Below are 14,632 nucleotides of genomic sequence, written 5' to 3'. Positions count from 1 at the left end.
AAAGTCGTGGCCAGCCTAAAAAGTTTCTGCGGCTTTGGATGTAATGGACGGCCGTACTTATCTAATCGCTTGAGATTTCGCGCACTTTGACGGCACCGGAATATCAACAACACCTTTCTTTCGCGCGGGCCAACGCCGGGTACAAAGAAGATAATCCCAAAGAAAGCTCAGCTCCTCGCCCACGCCCGCCGCACCTCCACCTCGTCCGCCCCAACCTCCATCTCTCTCCGCATAGCTCCCGTAGCTACATCGCCCACCATGGCCGACACCGACTCTTTCCTCCACCTCGCCCGGCCCCTTGGTCCTGCGCACATCGGAGCCCAGCCCTCGACTGCCCCACTCAACGTCGTGATCCAGCCTCAAGTGCGTACCCGTTGGCCCCATTGGTGTTGAAAGAAAAGTCGCAGCCCACCAAAGAACAACCGTCGCTGACGCAAAGATGAATTGATCAGGCCCTCTTCTCCATCCTCGACCACTCGCTTCGCCGCAATCCCGAACAAGAGCGCGTCATCGGAACTCTGCTGGGTGTACGCAGCGAGGATGGCACCGAAGTTGAGATCCGCAACTGCTACGCCGTGCCGCACACGGAGACGCAAGAGCAAGTCGAGGTCGACATGGACTACCAGAAGCAGATGCTGGCGCTGCACCTGCGCGCCAACCCGCGCGAGGTGCTCGTCGGCTGGTACGCGACCAGCGCCGAGCTCAACACCTTCTCCGCCCTCATCCAGAACTTTTACTCTCAGCAGGGCGAGGGCACCTGGCCATACCCCGCCGTTCACTTGACCGTCTCCAACATCCCCGGCCAGGACATCGAGACCCGTGCCTACATTTCTGCCCCGATTGGCGTCACCGCCGAGCGCGCCGCCGACAGCTGCTCCTTCATCCCCGTTCCCTACGACATCAAGTACGGCGAGGCGGAGAAGAGTGGCCTGGAGTTGATTTCGAGCGCCAAGGACCGCGAGGACCGGAGCCAGGTCGTGCTGACGGACATTGAGGCCCTGGAGCGCTCGACGGAGCAGGTCTTGGAGCTGCTCGAGCGCGTGTCGAATTACGTCAACAACGTGCTGGACGAGGAGGCACAGCCGTCGAGCGCACTCGGCCAATTCCTCATGAACGCCCTGTCCCTTGCTCCCAAGGTCGATGCTGCAGACATTGAGCGCGACTTGTACGCCACCACTTTCTCCTTGCATATAAACAATCAGAAGAATCGCCAAGCTAACTTGATTCCACAGCAACAAACACATCCAGGACGTCCTGCTCGTTTCCTACCTCGCCAACACCATCCGCACCCAGATCGACCTGTCCAACAGATTAGCAACAGCGGCTCTCACGCTCGGCGGCGGCGACGCCCTGGGCGGCGGCGATGGTGAGAAGAAGGGCCAAGGCCGCGGCAAGGGAGGCAAGGGCAACCAGAACCGCTCTGAGCAGTGAGCAGCAACGAAAATACCCACAGACTCGTTGGTTTTGAGGTCGCTGGACGGGCGGGGTCAGGAAAGAGGGAGAGACACAGAGGCAGTGGTAGCGTCGTTACGCCGTCACGATCAAAGGAATTTCTAGGCGGAGGGAATGAAGCGTGACAAAAAGTCCAACATGCGGCGTGTTTGACGGACTTGGACATGAATGAATCTTTTTCAATTTCTCCGCTTTGACCAACATGGAGGAGGACAGAGGGGAAGCAAGCAGGTCAACAGGACGGAGACAAAAAGCGTGTTTGGACGACGAGTGGCGAGCAGGGCAGCATGGCTGGCGGCGGCGGCGGATATGAAAGCACGATTCCCCTCGGCGCACACGTTTTTATTGAGGTTCTCCTTGATCCATAGAGGGAAGACAAAAGACGAGTTGGAACACCCTTCGGATCCACAGTGCCTTGTAGCTTGTGACCTGCCTGATCCCATCCTGACCCGTGTACAAACAGAACCAACATCGTCAACCACTTGGAAGAAGACAGAAAGAAATGAGGCACCGCGATGATCTCGATTACGGACTGAAAAGTAGATGCTGATCCTAGAGAAAGGCAGTCAAGTAGTCGTCCTTTCAAGATGACCACTTCTTGCAGACGATCACTCCCTGTAGGTGACTATAAGACTTGCAGTTAGTCACCTAACTTTACAGTTCACATCGGCAATTCCAAATCCCAAGCCAAAAGAGTAAAAACAAGCACGCAGAGCGCACTAATAGTCTCGAACGCCCGTCCCTCCACCTGCCCTTTCAGGCCTAAGAACTACTAAAGGAAGAAAAAAGGTACGTCGAGAGCAAGTCCAGCTATTTAACTAGCCTAGACACACCCTCGACGTATCCGGCAGTTGTGACTACATGTGCGGTATATATGTTGAATGGATCTGTGCTCAGGTGAGATGTCTTGGGAGTTATCGACACCTTACTACTAGAATCCTTACTCTGATGTCCACCTATTTACCTACCTCTAGTAGACAGATTAACCAACTAACACCCTAATCACGTCTAGTCACCCTCCAAATCCAAACCACCACCCCACCAGCCCCTAAACTTAAAAAAGTGACACAAGAAGAGTGCGCAGTTGTGGACTCGAACGCCCGTCACTCTGCTTACCCTTTTAGGCCTGAGTGATACTGAGAAGAAGGAAAAAAAAAGATGTGACGGGTGCAAGTCTAGCTGTTTGACCAGCCCAAACACGCGCCTGTCACATCCGACAATTGAGGTTGCGCGTGCGGTATATATATTGAATGTATCTGTGCTCAGGGGGGTTGGCTTAGGAGGTGATTTAGTGGGTGAGCAGTCAGTGGGTGGGTAAGATAATAGAGGTTATACTTTGGGTAGTGTACAAGTTGAAGCTTGTTTTGTGTTTCAACGCATTATAATTGACCTTGCTCTCTGATGCCCACCTACGTACCTACCCCTACTACTGCTAATGCCCCAACGAAACCACCACCCCACGACCCCTAAACTTAAGAAACGACACCAGTAGAGTGCGCAGTCGTGGACTCGAACGCCCATCCCTCCACTTACCCTTTTAGGACCGAGTGATAATGTCAAGCAAAAAAAGACACATGGAGGGCGTTTCCTGGGCTAGCCCCTAGCCTAGGAAACGCCCTCTATGTGTCCGGCGATTGAGGTTGTTGTCGGGGGTTATATGGTGGATGTTCAGGGTACCTACCTTGCGCTTGCAAAGATTGGTTCGTTCAGGGGCAGTAGGGGGGAGATGGGCAAGGCAAATTGGTGCTTGTGTCTTTACAATCACTCTCGGAGCAGGTTCTGCAGGAGTCATCAAATCACCAAATCAGATCAAGTCAACAACCAAAATTCTTAATTTTCTTCTTGTCTTCTACGCCAACCAGCTGACCATCATCGAACCAACAACTAATTATCCATCAAAATCTTTGCTCTCCCAGCCGCAACAACGGCCGGGGAGTGGGTATGTATGTTAAGCTAAGATGTGCTCGCTGAAAGCCGGGCAAAAGTGTGCATGCAGGACGTGTGCATGATGTCCTCGCTCATGGTCGCTCGCCTGCTGGGTGAGGCGCGAGAAAGTGGTGAGGGAGGAAGGGGAAAAGGAGAAGGGCATGGGAAAGTGAAAGGAAGAGGAATCTATCTAATGCCATGGTTCGGCGACGGGAAGGTATTATGATGCTTGAAGCTGCATGAGAAGGGAAGGAAAGGAGTAGAAAAAGTCGAGGGTCCAAAAAAACTCGTCTATCCCAAGAACGGCAGATGCCAATGCCAAATGCAAAATGCTCTCGTCCGTCAGTGCAACGGTTTATCATGCCGTCCCGTCTCGAACCCAGTGGACAGGTTGGGTGAATCAGTTGGATTGAGGGGAGGAGGAAGAAGCCGCGTTAGAGCGGCATCATCCAACAGCATTGCCAACTCCAAGAGACCGTCGTGCACTCAAACCACAACGGCCACCGCCATCGTCACCAAGATAGGCAACTCAATTCGGCACCACGACGCCCTCCTTGCAGAGGACGACGCACTTTTTGAAGAAGCGGCGCCACTCGAGAGGATCGCCTCTCACCTTGACAAAGCGAACCTCGCAGACATCGGCCTCCAGATCATCACCAACATCAGCGGCGCCAATCCGCTCCACTGCAATGACGCCATTGAGGCCCTGTTGGCGCCCGTCGACCGTCTTGACCCGGATCCACGTCTCCGAGTCTTTGCCCTCAAGTGCCGACGCCGGCAGCGGTGGGACGGGGACGCCGAGCCGGTGCAGCGCTTCGGTGAGGAGCGGCAGCAGCAGCGAGAAGGAGAGGGGCGAGAAGAAGCGCGTCAGACTGTACGGCGGCACAATGTCGCCAAAGCGGCGCGCGGCTTGCGTGAGTGAGATGGGCACGGAGGGCGTGGAAGAGAATTGCGTCAGCGACGGCGAGTCGGCCAGGTGGGCAACGAGGTTTTGCGAGGCGCGCTGGGCGGCGCTGGCGATGTGATTGTTTGCAGCGGCCCTAATGGACGGACGGGCGCCAAAGTCCGTGGGTTGAGAGGCGGACATGCCGTCAGTGATGGCGAGGCGTGGAGGGCGCTCCCAGTCAAAGTCGACATCGGAAATGCCTGCGGTTTCGGGCTGCGTCGAGGCGAATTCGATGCCGCTGTCCACGTCCATTGGGTCAGACGCGCCTGTGGGCTCCCCTTGAGATGCCGGCACACTGGTATCAAAGTCGATGTGAAGAGCCTCGAGCATCTGTGTTGCGAGGCGGATGGGGTTGTCGATGCGACCAGAAGTAGCCAGATGTGGGTTTGCACGGGTGTACCAAGGGTGGGTACGGATTTCATCGAGTGTGAAGCGCTCTTTGGGGTCGAGTTTGAGCATGCCTCGAAGCAGAGAGCAAATATCAGGGGGAATCTTCCTCCACAGCTCATCTGTCGTCCGGCCATTTGTCTGAATGTATTCGTTGAATTCATAGCTGTTATTCGTAGGCTCATCCCAAGGCGTATTGCCGACCAGGAGTACGAAGAGCACGATGCCACAGCTCCAAATGTCGGAAACATTGGGCTCGTAGCCCTGAACTGGCGATTTGCTGGCCTTGGATTTGCGAATGGCCACAATCTCTGGCGCAATGTACGGCGGGCTTCCGCAGATGCTAGTGCAGAGCCTCTTTTTGCCGTGATTGGAAAACAAGGCCGCAAGACCAAAGTCGGAGAGTTTGAGGTCTCCGTCAATTGATAGGAGCAGGTTTTCCGGCTTGATATCACGATGTGCGACGCCTTTGGAATGCATGTATCCAACGGCATTGATGAGCTGGGTGAAGTAAAGATGGGCAACGTCCTCACTCACGCCCTCGTCTGCTTCAATCTTGTCAAACAAATCACCACCTTCGGCCAGCTCCATGGCAATCCAGGTGTAGAGCTTATCCTCGCCATGGCTAAAGTACTGGATCACATTGTGATGCCTGCCAAGGTAGCTGTGGAGTGTCACTTCGTGCTGAATTTGGCTGGGCTTAAGGCGACCTGTACGGTATGCATGGTCCTTGTTTATGAACTTGACCGCAATGACTGGGTTTGAAGCGGTTGGAGGGACTGCTTTACGGATACTGAGCGCCACAGTTAGCTGTCGACTTTTATGCGACGGGCAGGGAAGACACCAACAATGCATATGCGCCTTGGCCGATGGTCTTGGAGACAACTCGGAACGGCAGATCTTTTGGGATTGGGGCCGCTTGAGACTGCAGTAGAAGTTGGGTCAGCGCGGCTCAAGTGGGTCTTGACGTGTGGGTTGCGCGCGCGCAACGTCGCAACCGGTGAGGACAACTTACACTGGGTAGTGGACCCATGGTGAGAGGTGAGAGAGCAGCGGATAATTCAAGAGCAACGAGAATCTGTGCAATCAGAACAACTGCATGCCTGGTGTTGCTGTGGCAAGCGGTCGAGGCGGCAAGAGGTCGCGCACGCGTCGCGTCATGAAGTCACGTGGAGCAAACACAAGTGTAAGGGGAATCCTTCCCGATCTGGAGCCAAGATGCAGGCAGCCGTCGGGCATTCAGGCGGTAACGCTTCACAAGCCGACTGGCCGAGCCGCTTTGTTTTCTAACATGGTTTGTTATCCTATGCTAGTCTGGTAGTGTACATTCCGGTGTCTCCCTTACTACCGCGAATATTTCCCTCCCCTGAGACTTCTGCTTCCCCATGCCAATCGCCCACCCCGGCCCGGACCTTGAGCGCTATCCAGCATGCGCTGCACAAACGAAACAACAAAGAGAAGAAGCCTTTAGACTGACAAGGAAACAAACATGGCCGACGACACCAGCCAGACCAGAGAAAGCAAAACAAATCTTCGTTTTTGGAAACGAATCCCCAGAACGCCGGTCTAGCTCACTTGTCGTGAACATTTGCTCCCAAGACCCTCGACATTCAAAACACTGTGGAGCGTGAGAGATCCAAACCGCGCAACCACGCGCGGGTTGGACAAAAGCCAAGCTGCCCCGCAAATGTGTGGCATAAGAAATGAAAAATCACCCCGTATAATGATGCATCCAATCAACTCCGTCGCTGATGTAGTATTGCTGGCTTCAACTCTCCCTTCCTCGAGTGTCCTCCTCTTCGACGCGGCTGGGAAGGCCGTCATGCGCAAAGGCCTTGTTCTGGCTGGGTGGAATTGGTCATCCTGGAGCGATGGCGGTGCCGCTGTTCCGATGCGCGGTCGAAGACGTGGAGGGGTGCTGGTAGTGTGGCACGTGGCCGTAAGGTACAGGCTTTTCACGCTTGTCATCTATGCGGCAGCGAGGGCGCCGTGCGCAGCCGAGTCGAGGTTGCGTTCCCGGATGGTAGTCGCGTACTTGGGTTCCCGCATGAACTTGGGCACAGAGTCCTGGGTCGATTAGTGATGGCGCTTTATACCTTGCCAAGTTTCGACTTACGCTAGCCATGAGCTTGAAGACCGAGTTCTGTGCCTGATCGAAGAGTGTCGCGACCTCGTCTAGACTCCTGACCATAGCCTCATCGTCGCCGACAGCGCGGGTCATCCTTGCTGCAAGTGCCGTGCGCAACGTGTGATCAATGTTCAGCTCACAGGGGGAGCCAGGGGCAAGGAAAGCGTTGTAAAGGCCTGTGCCTGTCAGTTTCGTCCTGGAGGTGTGAATGAAGCAACGTACTGTAGGCTGCAGCGAGCGTCTCCCGGATGATTTCCAGCTTGGGTGTCGGGTTCGCCCTCTTTGCTGCCTTGTAGCTACCAAGAAACTCGCTAACGTCCAGGTAAAAGGACAAGTTCTCTTCGCAGTGAGTCTCGCGCAAAAATTCTCTGAACAACAGACGGAGGGCCGGGTCGCGAATAATAACAGTCATCCTATTCGCGTTGGAGTCCCTTGTTGTGCCTTCGCGCGGTCTGTTGTTGTTGGTGGTGCCCTCGGTGCCGTTCTGCGCGTTCGCGGGGTTATGGATCCAGCCAGTTACTCTTTGACCTTTGTCGGTAACAAAGTAGATGGCACCTTTCGAGGCTTGGAAGCGGACGTGTGCCGAGTCTACGGGGGCCATCAAACCGAACTCGACGAATAGAGAACACATCTCGAATGCCTCCCGCTTGTCAACCATAGAGCTGCAGTCCATAAGCCAGTCCACCGCAGCTTTTCCAGTAAAAGTGTTCTGGTACACCTTGTCGCCAATTTTCCTCTCTTTTGCCATTTTGACACCGATCATGCCGGTGGAGTATTCAGCCATCGAGTCGTTGTCTGCTTGAGCAGCGCTCGCCTTGGCATTGGGGCCATCAGAACCAGCGAAGCGCCTGAAGACGACCTCGATTGTGGCTTGGTCGTGGTTCAGCTTGTCGGAGTCAATCTCACGCTCCAGAATGACCAGATGCATGACATTGCGTGGCGAGTCCAACACCTCATAGACATGCTTTTGGTTGATGCCGTTACGCTGGCAAAATCTCTGGAGCACGTGCAGACCCTTGGGAGTCATTTGCCATACCGCCGTCTTCGACATGAAATCCGACTTGCCCTCGGCCGATTCGATGAATCGTGCCTCCAAAAACTTTTGACATACCGAGCGAGCCATCTCCTTTGCCATTGAGAAGGTGGTAGTGGTGGTCGTGGTCACAATCCTAGAGGGGTCCTTGGGATCCGGCATGCGGTTGGATTGGGAAAATTTGAGCGAACCAAGGTTGGTCATGGCCTCTTCGGACGTGAAACTGTGGTCGATTTTCTGCCATCGAACACGGTGCGGCGTCAATGGCAGACTCACCATCAGCGTCGCAAAGAGGTCATTGAAGTCCTACGCGCAAGGTGTCAGCCCTGCACAACCAAAGCGTTGGCGAAAAGGAGGCAAAAGAAACAAAACACGGGCAGAAAAAGAGGGGTCGGGACGGATCGCCACTTCGAGCACGTTTGCGGCTCGCGACTTGCTGCATGTCTTGTCTCGAGTGACAAAACCAGGTTAAGGAGCGCTGATGATGCTGCTGTAGACCATCGGAGATCCGGCAGCATTTGTGAGACCAACGCGTCGGAGGGGTTACCACGGATAGCTTCCGCTGGGCCCTTCCAGCAGCGAAAAAGCTCCGCAGAAGCTCCAGCGCAACCAAAATTTCCCCCTTTCTTGATCCATTGGTTCCGTCTTGACGAGTTGGCAGGAAAGAAACTGCGAGATGTAAAAAAACGAAAAAATATCATACCTTGGTGAAGGGACGGTCATCGTCGGTCATGCGAAGCAGTCTCGAGGAAGTTTGATGCATTTTGAAGGATGTTGCCGGCGAGGGTCTTTTGGAAAGATCTGAGCGGGGAGCGTAGGGGGGTTTATAGAGAAGATGGCGCTTCAGAAGTGTCGACAAGCAGGCTGGTACCGAGTGGGTTGCTCAAAGGCTGGGCAACGAGTCGTTGGAGCCGGGCTTGGCCTCGAGGGATTGTGAGACGGGGTTTCCGCGTTGGGATTTGTATGCGTCTGTGGCAGCAGGTCCACAGATTGCGAATACGGGTTGCCGGGAAAGTCGCGTGGTTCCTGATCAGCGATTTGCGGCGTCCGAGCAGGGCGGCGTGCAGCGGAACAGTGGGATGTGGGCGAGATGACGCTTCGCTGTGCTTGCTGCTTGCGTGTGCGGGCGCGCAGATGCTGCCTTTTCAACCCCCGGTCGGGCGAGAGAATTGATGAGTTCCTGGAGGAGGGCTCGGCGGGACCTAGGGAGGCAGTGGAAAAGCAAGTGTGAGAGCTGTGGTGGTGGTGGTGGTGGAGGTGGAGGTCGTTGGAGAGGGCAGCAGTTAGTGTAAGGTAGGTGAAGAGCGAGCGAGGGAGCAGTAGCATGCGCCTTTTGGATCAAGGGTGTGGGCTGACTACGACTAGTACTAGGCCAGCTCGGGGTTTAACTTGACTGATTGAGCTCACCTAGCTTAGCACAGCACGCACGACGCGGGCCTTAGGATGATCGTACGGCGTGCGCCCATCGCAAAAAGCAGCCCCGACCGCATCCCTGGGCCCCTGTGGCTCCCACGCGGTAATCCTTGCAAGATCGAGTCTGTCACAAGATAAGTGGACTTCGTATTGTTGTCACGGTCGCTGGCCACCTCAGTTGCATCATCACAGACGTTCAAACGAGATTCCAGAAGGACTGGCGAAGCATTGGATCCGCTTGCGATCTCTCTCCCTTGGTTCCACACCGACGACAAGACGTTTTCTTCAAGCGCTGCAGCTTCAAGCGCCGACGACTGGCGGCGTCCCGGGTTTCAGAGCTGCAGCAAGCCAACGTTCAAATCTCATAATGACGAGTCGCACGCATCGCTCACCGCTGACCGAGAGGCAGGCGGTTCGCGTTTGCGGTGGGGATCTCCAAGATCTCCATTTTCCTTTTGGCTGCCTCCCATGCATTCCACGTGCCTCCCCGCACCCAGACCACGTTTTCTTTGGCGGCCGGCCGGGCTGCTCCGCGGCTCACGTCTTGGGAAAAAAGACAAGACGCCTCCAAGGCCACCACTTCTTCCTTACCGTCCTTTCCATCTCGTCAATAATGTCCATCGACCTTTAAAATCTCCGACCGACCTGTCTTTTTGATAAAAGTGCTGGTGCTGGTGCTGGTGCTGGTACGAGTCCAACATCCCTGCAATGGCATTGTGTTTTATCCCAGCAGTGGGCAGCAAAAGCCATGGTGGCCAGTTCCGGCCTAGCAGTCTCGGCGCCGGGACGAGACTTTAAATCCGGCCTTCATAACGTCTTGGACATTGTGTCATATCTGTGCGCTTGGCCGGCGCTCGCTCTCAACAAGTCGTCTGCTGCCTCTTCTCATCTCAGAACAGCCTCTCGCAGCAAAACATGGTCGCGCAATGCTGCTTTGCACCACCTCCAAACCTCTCATCTAGGGCTGCCACACGGCCGGTCAAGACGAGTGGCGTTGACGGCTGCCATTTCCAGTTTGCCTCCAGGGGCTGCGTCACACACGTCAACCCTGCAAACACTGCCCTGCAACTGCCCTGTCTCCCTGCCCTGCACCTGCACCCTCTCTGCAGCTGCACCTGCCGGGTTCAAGACGTCGACGCCCGACGCCGATGGCCAACACGTGGCAGCCATGCCCTCCTGGTTGTCTCCCTTTTTCTTTTTCCCACCCCCTTCTGACTTCCTTGTACCTCGCCCGGCCCGGTCTCTTGTTGCCGGCGTCGGCTGGTGCTCCCTAGCAGTCTTTGTCTTTGTCTTGGCCCATGCCACGACATTTCCTTGACCCTACGCCTAAGCCTGAGTCTGAACTGCCCGCCGGCTCTGCTCTGGCCGCCGGCCTCTCTTTTTGAATCAGCCCACTTCCTTCATGACCTGATGACGGTATTATTACCCGCCCGTTGCGCCGTGTTGTGGAGTTCCATTATGCCGAATACAGGCACGTCTCCCTTAGCCCAGGGAACATGCCGGGCTCTAGCCACCGCCAAAACAACACAGGCCATAGCACACTCTCGCTTTTTGCCCTTTGCAGCAAAGCGCAGCGACTTCGCTTCGACTCCTCCAACTTCGACCGTCGTTGCTCCAAGCGAGACACGGCTAAAAGATGTTTCGTCGTTTCCGCTGTTGGTCGAGCGCACCTTTATCCCACATCGTCTTCGTCAGAGCGCGCGTGGCTGCACAGCCAACTGCAAAAGCCAACGCCAGCGAAGACCCTCCGCGGTCAAATTTGCACCCACCGCTTTGGCCCTCTTTTTTTTTCCTCTCGCGCTCGACCACGTCCACGTCCAAGCGCGACTTCGTCAGGGGGCGAATTCACACGGTCACTGCCGTGCAACTGTGTTGCCACTGTTCCGATGCTTATCCGTTTTTTCTCTCGCGCGGATGAGACAGGGCCCAGCAAGGGCGAGTCGTTGAGCAAGTCTGGATGCCGCCGCAGAAACACCACGCCTGCTGCCATGCTGTGACACTCGCTGCGACATAGGTGACCCGCGCTTCCTCGTGGTTGACAGGCAGCCGCCACGCCGCCAGCGAAGGAACTCCGTTCCCGCAAAAGCCTGCCGGGAACAAACAGATGCGCCAGTAGCCGGAATCCTGGCTCTGCCACTGCTACCGGCGTCTGCACGACACACTCACACACGCTGGTTCCTTCGCCACGGGTGTTTTGGGGGGCGCAAGGGATGCTCCTGGTGCTTCTCATCGTCCCGGTATCGCGTCCCCGCCGTCTCGAGGAATCCAAACTCGAGAGATTGGATGCTACACAAGCTGGCGCGTGGATTCCAGACTCCTGCACTTCCAACCGCCGTTGAGCTGACCGGTGGATCGAAACTGGAAAGTCTGAGACATGCGTGCCGTGTGCTGGCGCTTGCCGTTGTTGTCGTCCACCACCTCCGCGGCAACACAGTACCAGGCAAGTCGTGGAACGCAACAACGGGTGCTCCAAATGCTCCGAGGGAGTACCAATCTGCAGCATGGAAAAATCATCAACAAGCCATCAGGATCTTTGGAGACGGTAGCAGTCAAATGCCCACTGCAAAAATTTTTGGTTGTGACCCAAGTCCTTTTGTCGATCCTCAACCTCCCAAGTGACCTCCACGCGGCCAACTCCGCTGGCAGGACAGTAGGATTCTCGGCTGCACTTTTTTTAAAATGGTCCCTCTGTTCGTCATGTCGCTGGCAGCAGCGGCTCAACCTGCCAGGATGGGTAGGATTGTCTTGATATCCCTCCTTCGCTACATTCTTCCAGAAGAAGTTTACGAGTCTGTCTCGCCTGCCATCGTTCGCCAGCTACGTAGCTAGCTCGCTTGGCTATGCTGATTATGACGAGCATCCAGATCAAAATGCCTTTCCCCACGCAAACCACGCCACACTGTGGCAGCGTAGGTGCTCCTGCTGCCCAGCGCCGCAACGCCAATCAATCCTTCGGACCAGGGTTCAGCGGGCACGTTCTCTTCATGTCCGCGGAAGACGCCAGCCAGCTGCATAGCTATGAGCTCATTCTCTCTCGTTTCTCTTTCGCTCGAGTTTCGCCATGAGTGGGATCTGCAAAGGATCGGGTTTCAAGATGTGTGAATCCCGTCATCAAACTCGTCCAAACTCTACGTGGTTGTTTGCCTGCGGGAATAGCGCCAAGATGGCCCCCAAAATGCCAAACCAAAGGCCAGACCCCGCTGAGAACTGCGAAAGCAAGCCTATCTTGCTCCAATCTGCTGCGCCGCTTCTGGAAGTTTTCCATCCAACGCCAGCTGTTCTTCCCGCATCACCAAAACACAAAACAGTCTGCATGATTCAAGACCATTATTCTCACCAGCAGCTCACTCGAAGTGTAGCCAATGGCAAAGCTAGCAGTTTTTTTTTTCACTCACGCGATTGCAAGACATCAAACATCAATGCTGACTCCTTCATACGCAAGCAAACGCTGATGATCATCACCCGCGTCGGAAGCGCTGCCATGTGGTTGACGTGCGGGGAGGCGGTATACCCAAACAGGCAATTTGTCCCTCCGGACCCCCAATTACTGTGCCTCGTCACGCACCACCGCACCTCTGCACGCCTTTTTCTGCCTTCGCTCCTCTCCCTTCCCTACGCCTCGTGTCAGGTCCAAGCACATTAAGCGCATTTTTAGTCGTCGTAGGGCAGCGCAAAATCGTGGCGTCCATGTCGGCTAGGTTGCTATGAATTGATGAGGTCACTCTACACTTTTCTCAACACCAACGTGTATCTACACACCCATTGATGATTGTCTATCGATCACTAGGCCCTCTGCACATGCCAGACTGACCTGTACGATCAAGATTTTTTGCCACTGACAACGGACTCACTCCCACAGAGCAGCGGCCGCCTCAACGACACATCTCCCCTGCCATCCCTAGCACCCCCTGATTCACAGTCAAATGGGGGGACCCACTCCAGCCACGCGGTGGACAAACCGCCGAACCAACATCCCCCTCGCAAGCAGACAGAAGCCCGCCTTCGGCCCTCTGCCCACCGTCCCGTTTACACGATATGCTTCAAACATCCCTACGACCTTCTCCACTTGGACTCCACTCGTCATCCATCCATCCACGCATCCTCCTCCCACTCAATTCAGCCCGCCAGCCATCCACCCACACGCGCAAGCAGGGCGCACCTCGAGACGAGACGGCACGAACGAGACGAATTCGCGCAGCCAGCAGCAAACTTCCCGTCCGTCGAGGGTTCGCAGTGGCTCTCGACCAACCACCATGCAAACACGCGACCAGCATCTCGACTTGCCTGCCTGCTGTCCCGCCCGTGTGTTCGTAATAGTAGCCTCGACACGAGCGAAAAGACAGACGCGACTTTGCCCAACTCTAAACCACCAGACGAGATGCCGATCATTGCTTGCTTCGGGTTGGGGGTCGTCGACTCGACGTCGAAGGGACGACGCAGACGAGGCTTTGAACTTTGATGCTAACCGTAACTCAACCGCAGCAAACCCAACCTCCCCCTCCCCCCCGACCCAAACCCAACGCTCACCCATGCGCAAGGGTGAGGGCGAGGCGATCCGAGCCCATTTGCGCGGCACGCGAGGTGCAAGGACGACGAGGAGCACGTTTTTCTTACTGTCTGTGTCTGTCGTACTTACGCAGCGCACGACAGCTACTCCAACAGCAGCACCGCGCACGTGTAAGCATGATTTGCCTGGCTGCGGACATGTCGCGTGTGGGGAGATGTCGGCAGAAGGACAAAAACGCACGCACGCACGCATAGATACACGCAGCACACGTGGGCGCAGCACCGCGCAATCTCTCTGACTACATGTTGCAGCAGAGCAAGAGCAGCAACCATGATGGATAGCAACAAGGCGCAAGCAGCAAGCAGGCAGCATGCGCCTCAAAAACACAGCCTAGGCAAGGAAGACGACGACCAACGACAGCAGCCAACGGCGACCAGTCAAAAGGCCGCGCGCGCCGCAGCGCCGGGTTCGCTCGGGAAGGTCATGGCGGAAACTGCGCTGTCTTGGCCTTGCTTGACTGCCGGCTTGCGTGCTTGGCTGGCTGGCGATCGGGTAGGGATGCATGCAATGGTAAGGGTCGCTTTGGCATGGCATGGGGGGGCTTGCAGCCAGCCAGCAGAGAGGATGGAATAAGCCATGGGGGATGGGATGAGGAATGGGAATCATGCGACGCATGGATCGAAAAAGCCGATGGCCGCCGGCCGGGGAGAAGGCGGGCGGGGAGAGGGCGGATGTGCTGTGGGGGACGGGGTTGGAAAATTAGGAGCGGATAGAAGCATGGAGTGATAGGGGGTAGGGGGAATGTGTCCGCACAGGAGAGGCGGAATAGACTCCTGTTCG

General features: G+C 55.8%; 6 protein-coding genes across 6 annotated transcripts; 3 read left to right on the top strand and 3 right to left on the bottom strand.

The window, feature by feature from the left end:
* The first annotated feature begins 8 nt into the window (after window positions 1-8).
* On the top strand, window positions 9-1,931 carry BKA78DRAFT_305727 (eukaryotic translation initiation factor 3 subunit F). Its single transcript, XM_066887725.1, has 3 exons — window positions 9-363; window positions 453-1,165; window positions 1,233-1,931. Exons 1-3 carry the CDS (start codon window positions 259-261, stop codon window positions 1,429-1,431), a joined length of 1,017 nt encoding a protein of 338 aa, XP_066747743.1. The 5' UTR covers window positions 9-258; the 3' UTR covers window positions 1,432-1,931.
* A 1,976-nt stretch (window positions 1,932-3,907) lies between these two features.
* BKA78DRAFT_349842 (kinase-like domain-containing protein) lies at window positions 3,908-5,744 on the bottom strand (the record flags this gene model as incomplete). The annotated part of the gene is made up of 3 exons (XM_066890872.1): window positions 3,908-5,504; window positions 5,560-5,636; window positions 5,727-5,744. 3 exons carry the CDS (start codon window positions 5,742-5,744, stop codon window positions 3,908-3,910), a joined length of 1,692 nt encoding a protein of 563 aa, XP_066747742.1.
* Window positions 5,745-6,510: 766 nt separating this feature from the next.
* BKA78DRAFT_76412 (regulator of G protein signaling domain-containing protein) lies at window positions 6,511-8,839 on the bottom strand. The gene is made up of 4 exons (XM_066893720.1): window positions 8,576-8,839; window positions 7,062-8,178; window positions 6,828-7,015; window positions 6,511-6,778 (listed from the first exon to the last, which is right to left on the bottom strand). Exons 1-4 carry the CDS (start codon window positions 8,633-8,635, stop codon window positions 6,680-6,682), a joined length of 1,464 nt encoding a protein of 487 aa, XP_066747741.1. The 5' UTR covers window positions 8,636-8,839; the 3' UTR covers window positions 6,511-6,679.
* Window positions 8,840-9,955: 1,116 nt separating this feature from the next.
* Window positions 9,956-10,821, top strand: BKA78DRAFT_76394 (uncharacterized protein). Its single transcript, XM_066893717.1, has one exon. The coding sequence runs from the start codon at window positions 10,034-10,036 to the stop codon at window positions 10,601-10,603; it is 570 nt and encodes a 189-aa protein (XP_066747740.1). The 5' UTR covers window positions 9,956-10,033; the 3' UTR covers window positions 10,604-10,821.
* BKA78DRAFT_76406 (uncharacterized protein) lies at window positions 10,822-12,030 on the bottom strand. The gene has a single exon (XM_066893718.1). It carries the CDS (start codon window positions 11,786-11,788, stop codon window positions 11,039-11,041), a length of 750 nt encoding a protein of 249 aa, XP_066747739.1. The 5' UTR covers window positions 11,789-12,030; the 3' UTR covers window positions 10,822-11,038.
* Window positions 12,031-13,068, top strand: BKA78DRAFT_76407 (uncharacterized protein). Its single transcript, XM_066893719.1, has 2 exons — window positions 12,031-12,074; window positions 12,150-13,068. Exon 2 carries the CDS (start codon window positions 12,347-12,349, stop codon window positions 12,926-12,928), a length of 582 nt encoding a protein of 193 aa, XP_066747738.1. The 5' UTR covers window positions 12,031-12,074; window positions 12,150-12,346; the 3' UTR covers window positions 12,929-13,068.
* The last annotated feature ends 1,564 nt before the right edge of the window (window positions 13,069-14,632 follow it).

The sequence above is a fragment of the Phyllosticta capitalensis genome, assembly GCF_038381095.1.
Source record: "Phyllosticta capitalensis strain CBS 128856 chromosome Unknown BKA78scaffold_2, whole genome shotgun sequence".
In the NCBI taxonomy this organism is placed as follows: domain Eukaryota; kingdom Fungi; phylum Ascomycota; class Dothideomycetes; order Botryosphaeriales; family Phyllostictaceae; genus Phyllosticta; species Phyllosticta capitalensis.
This window is presented reverse-complemented; position numbering and strand designations above follow the sequence as displayed.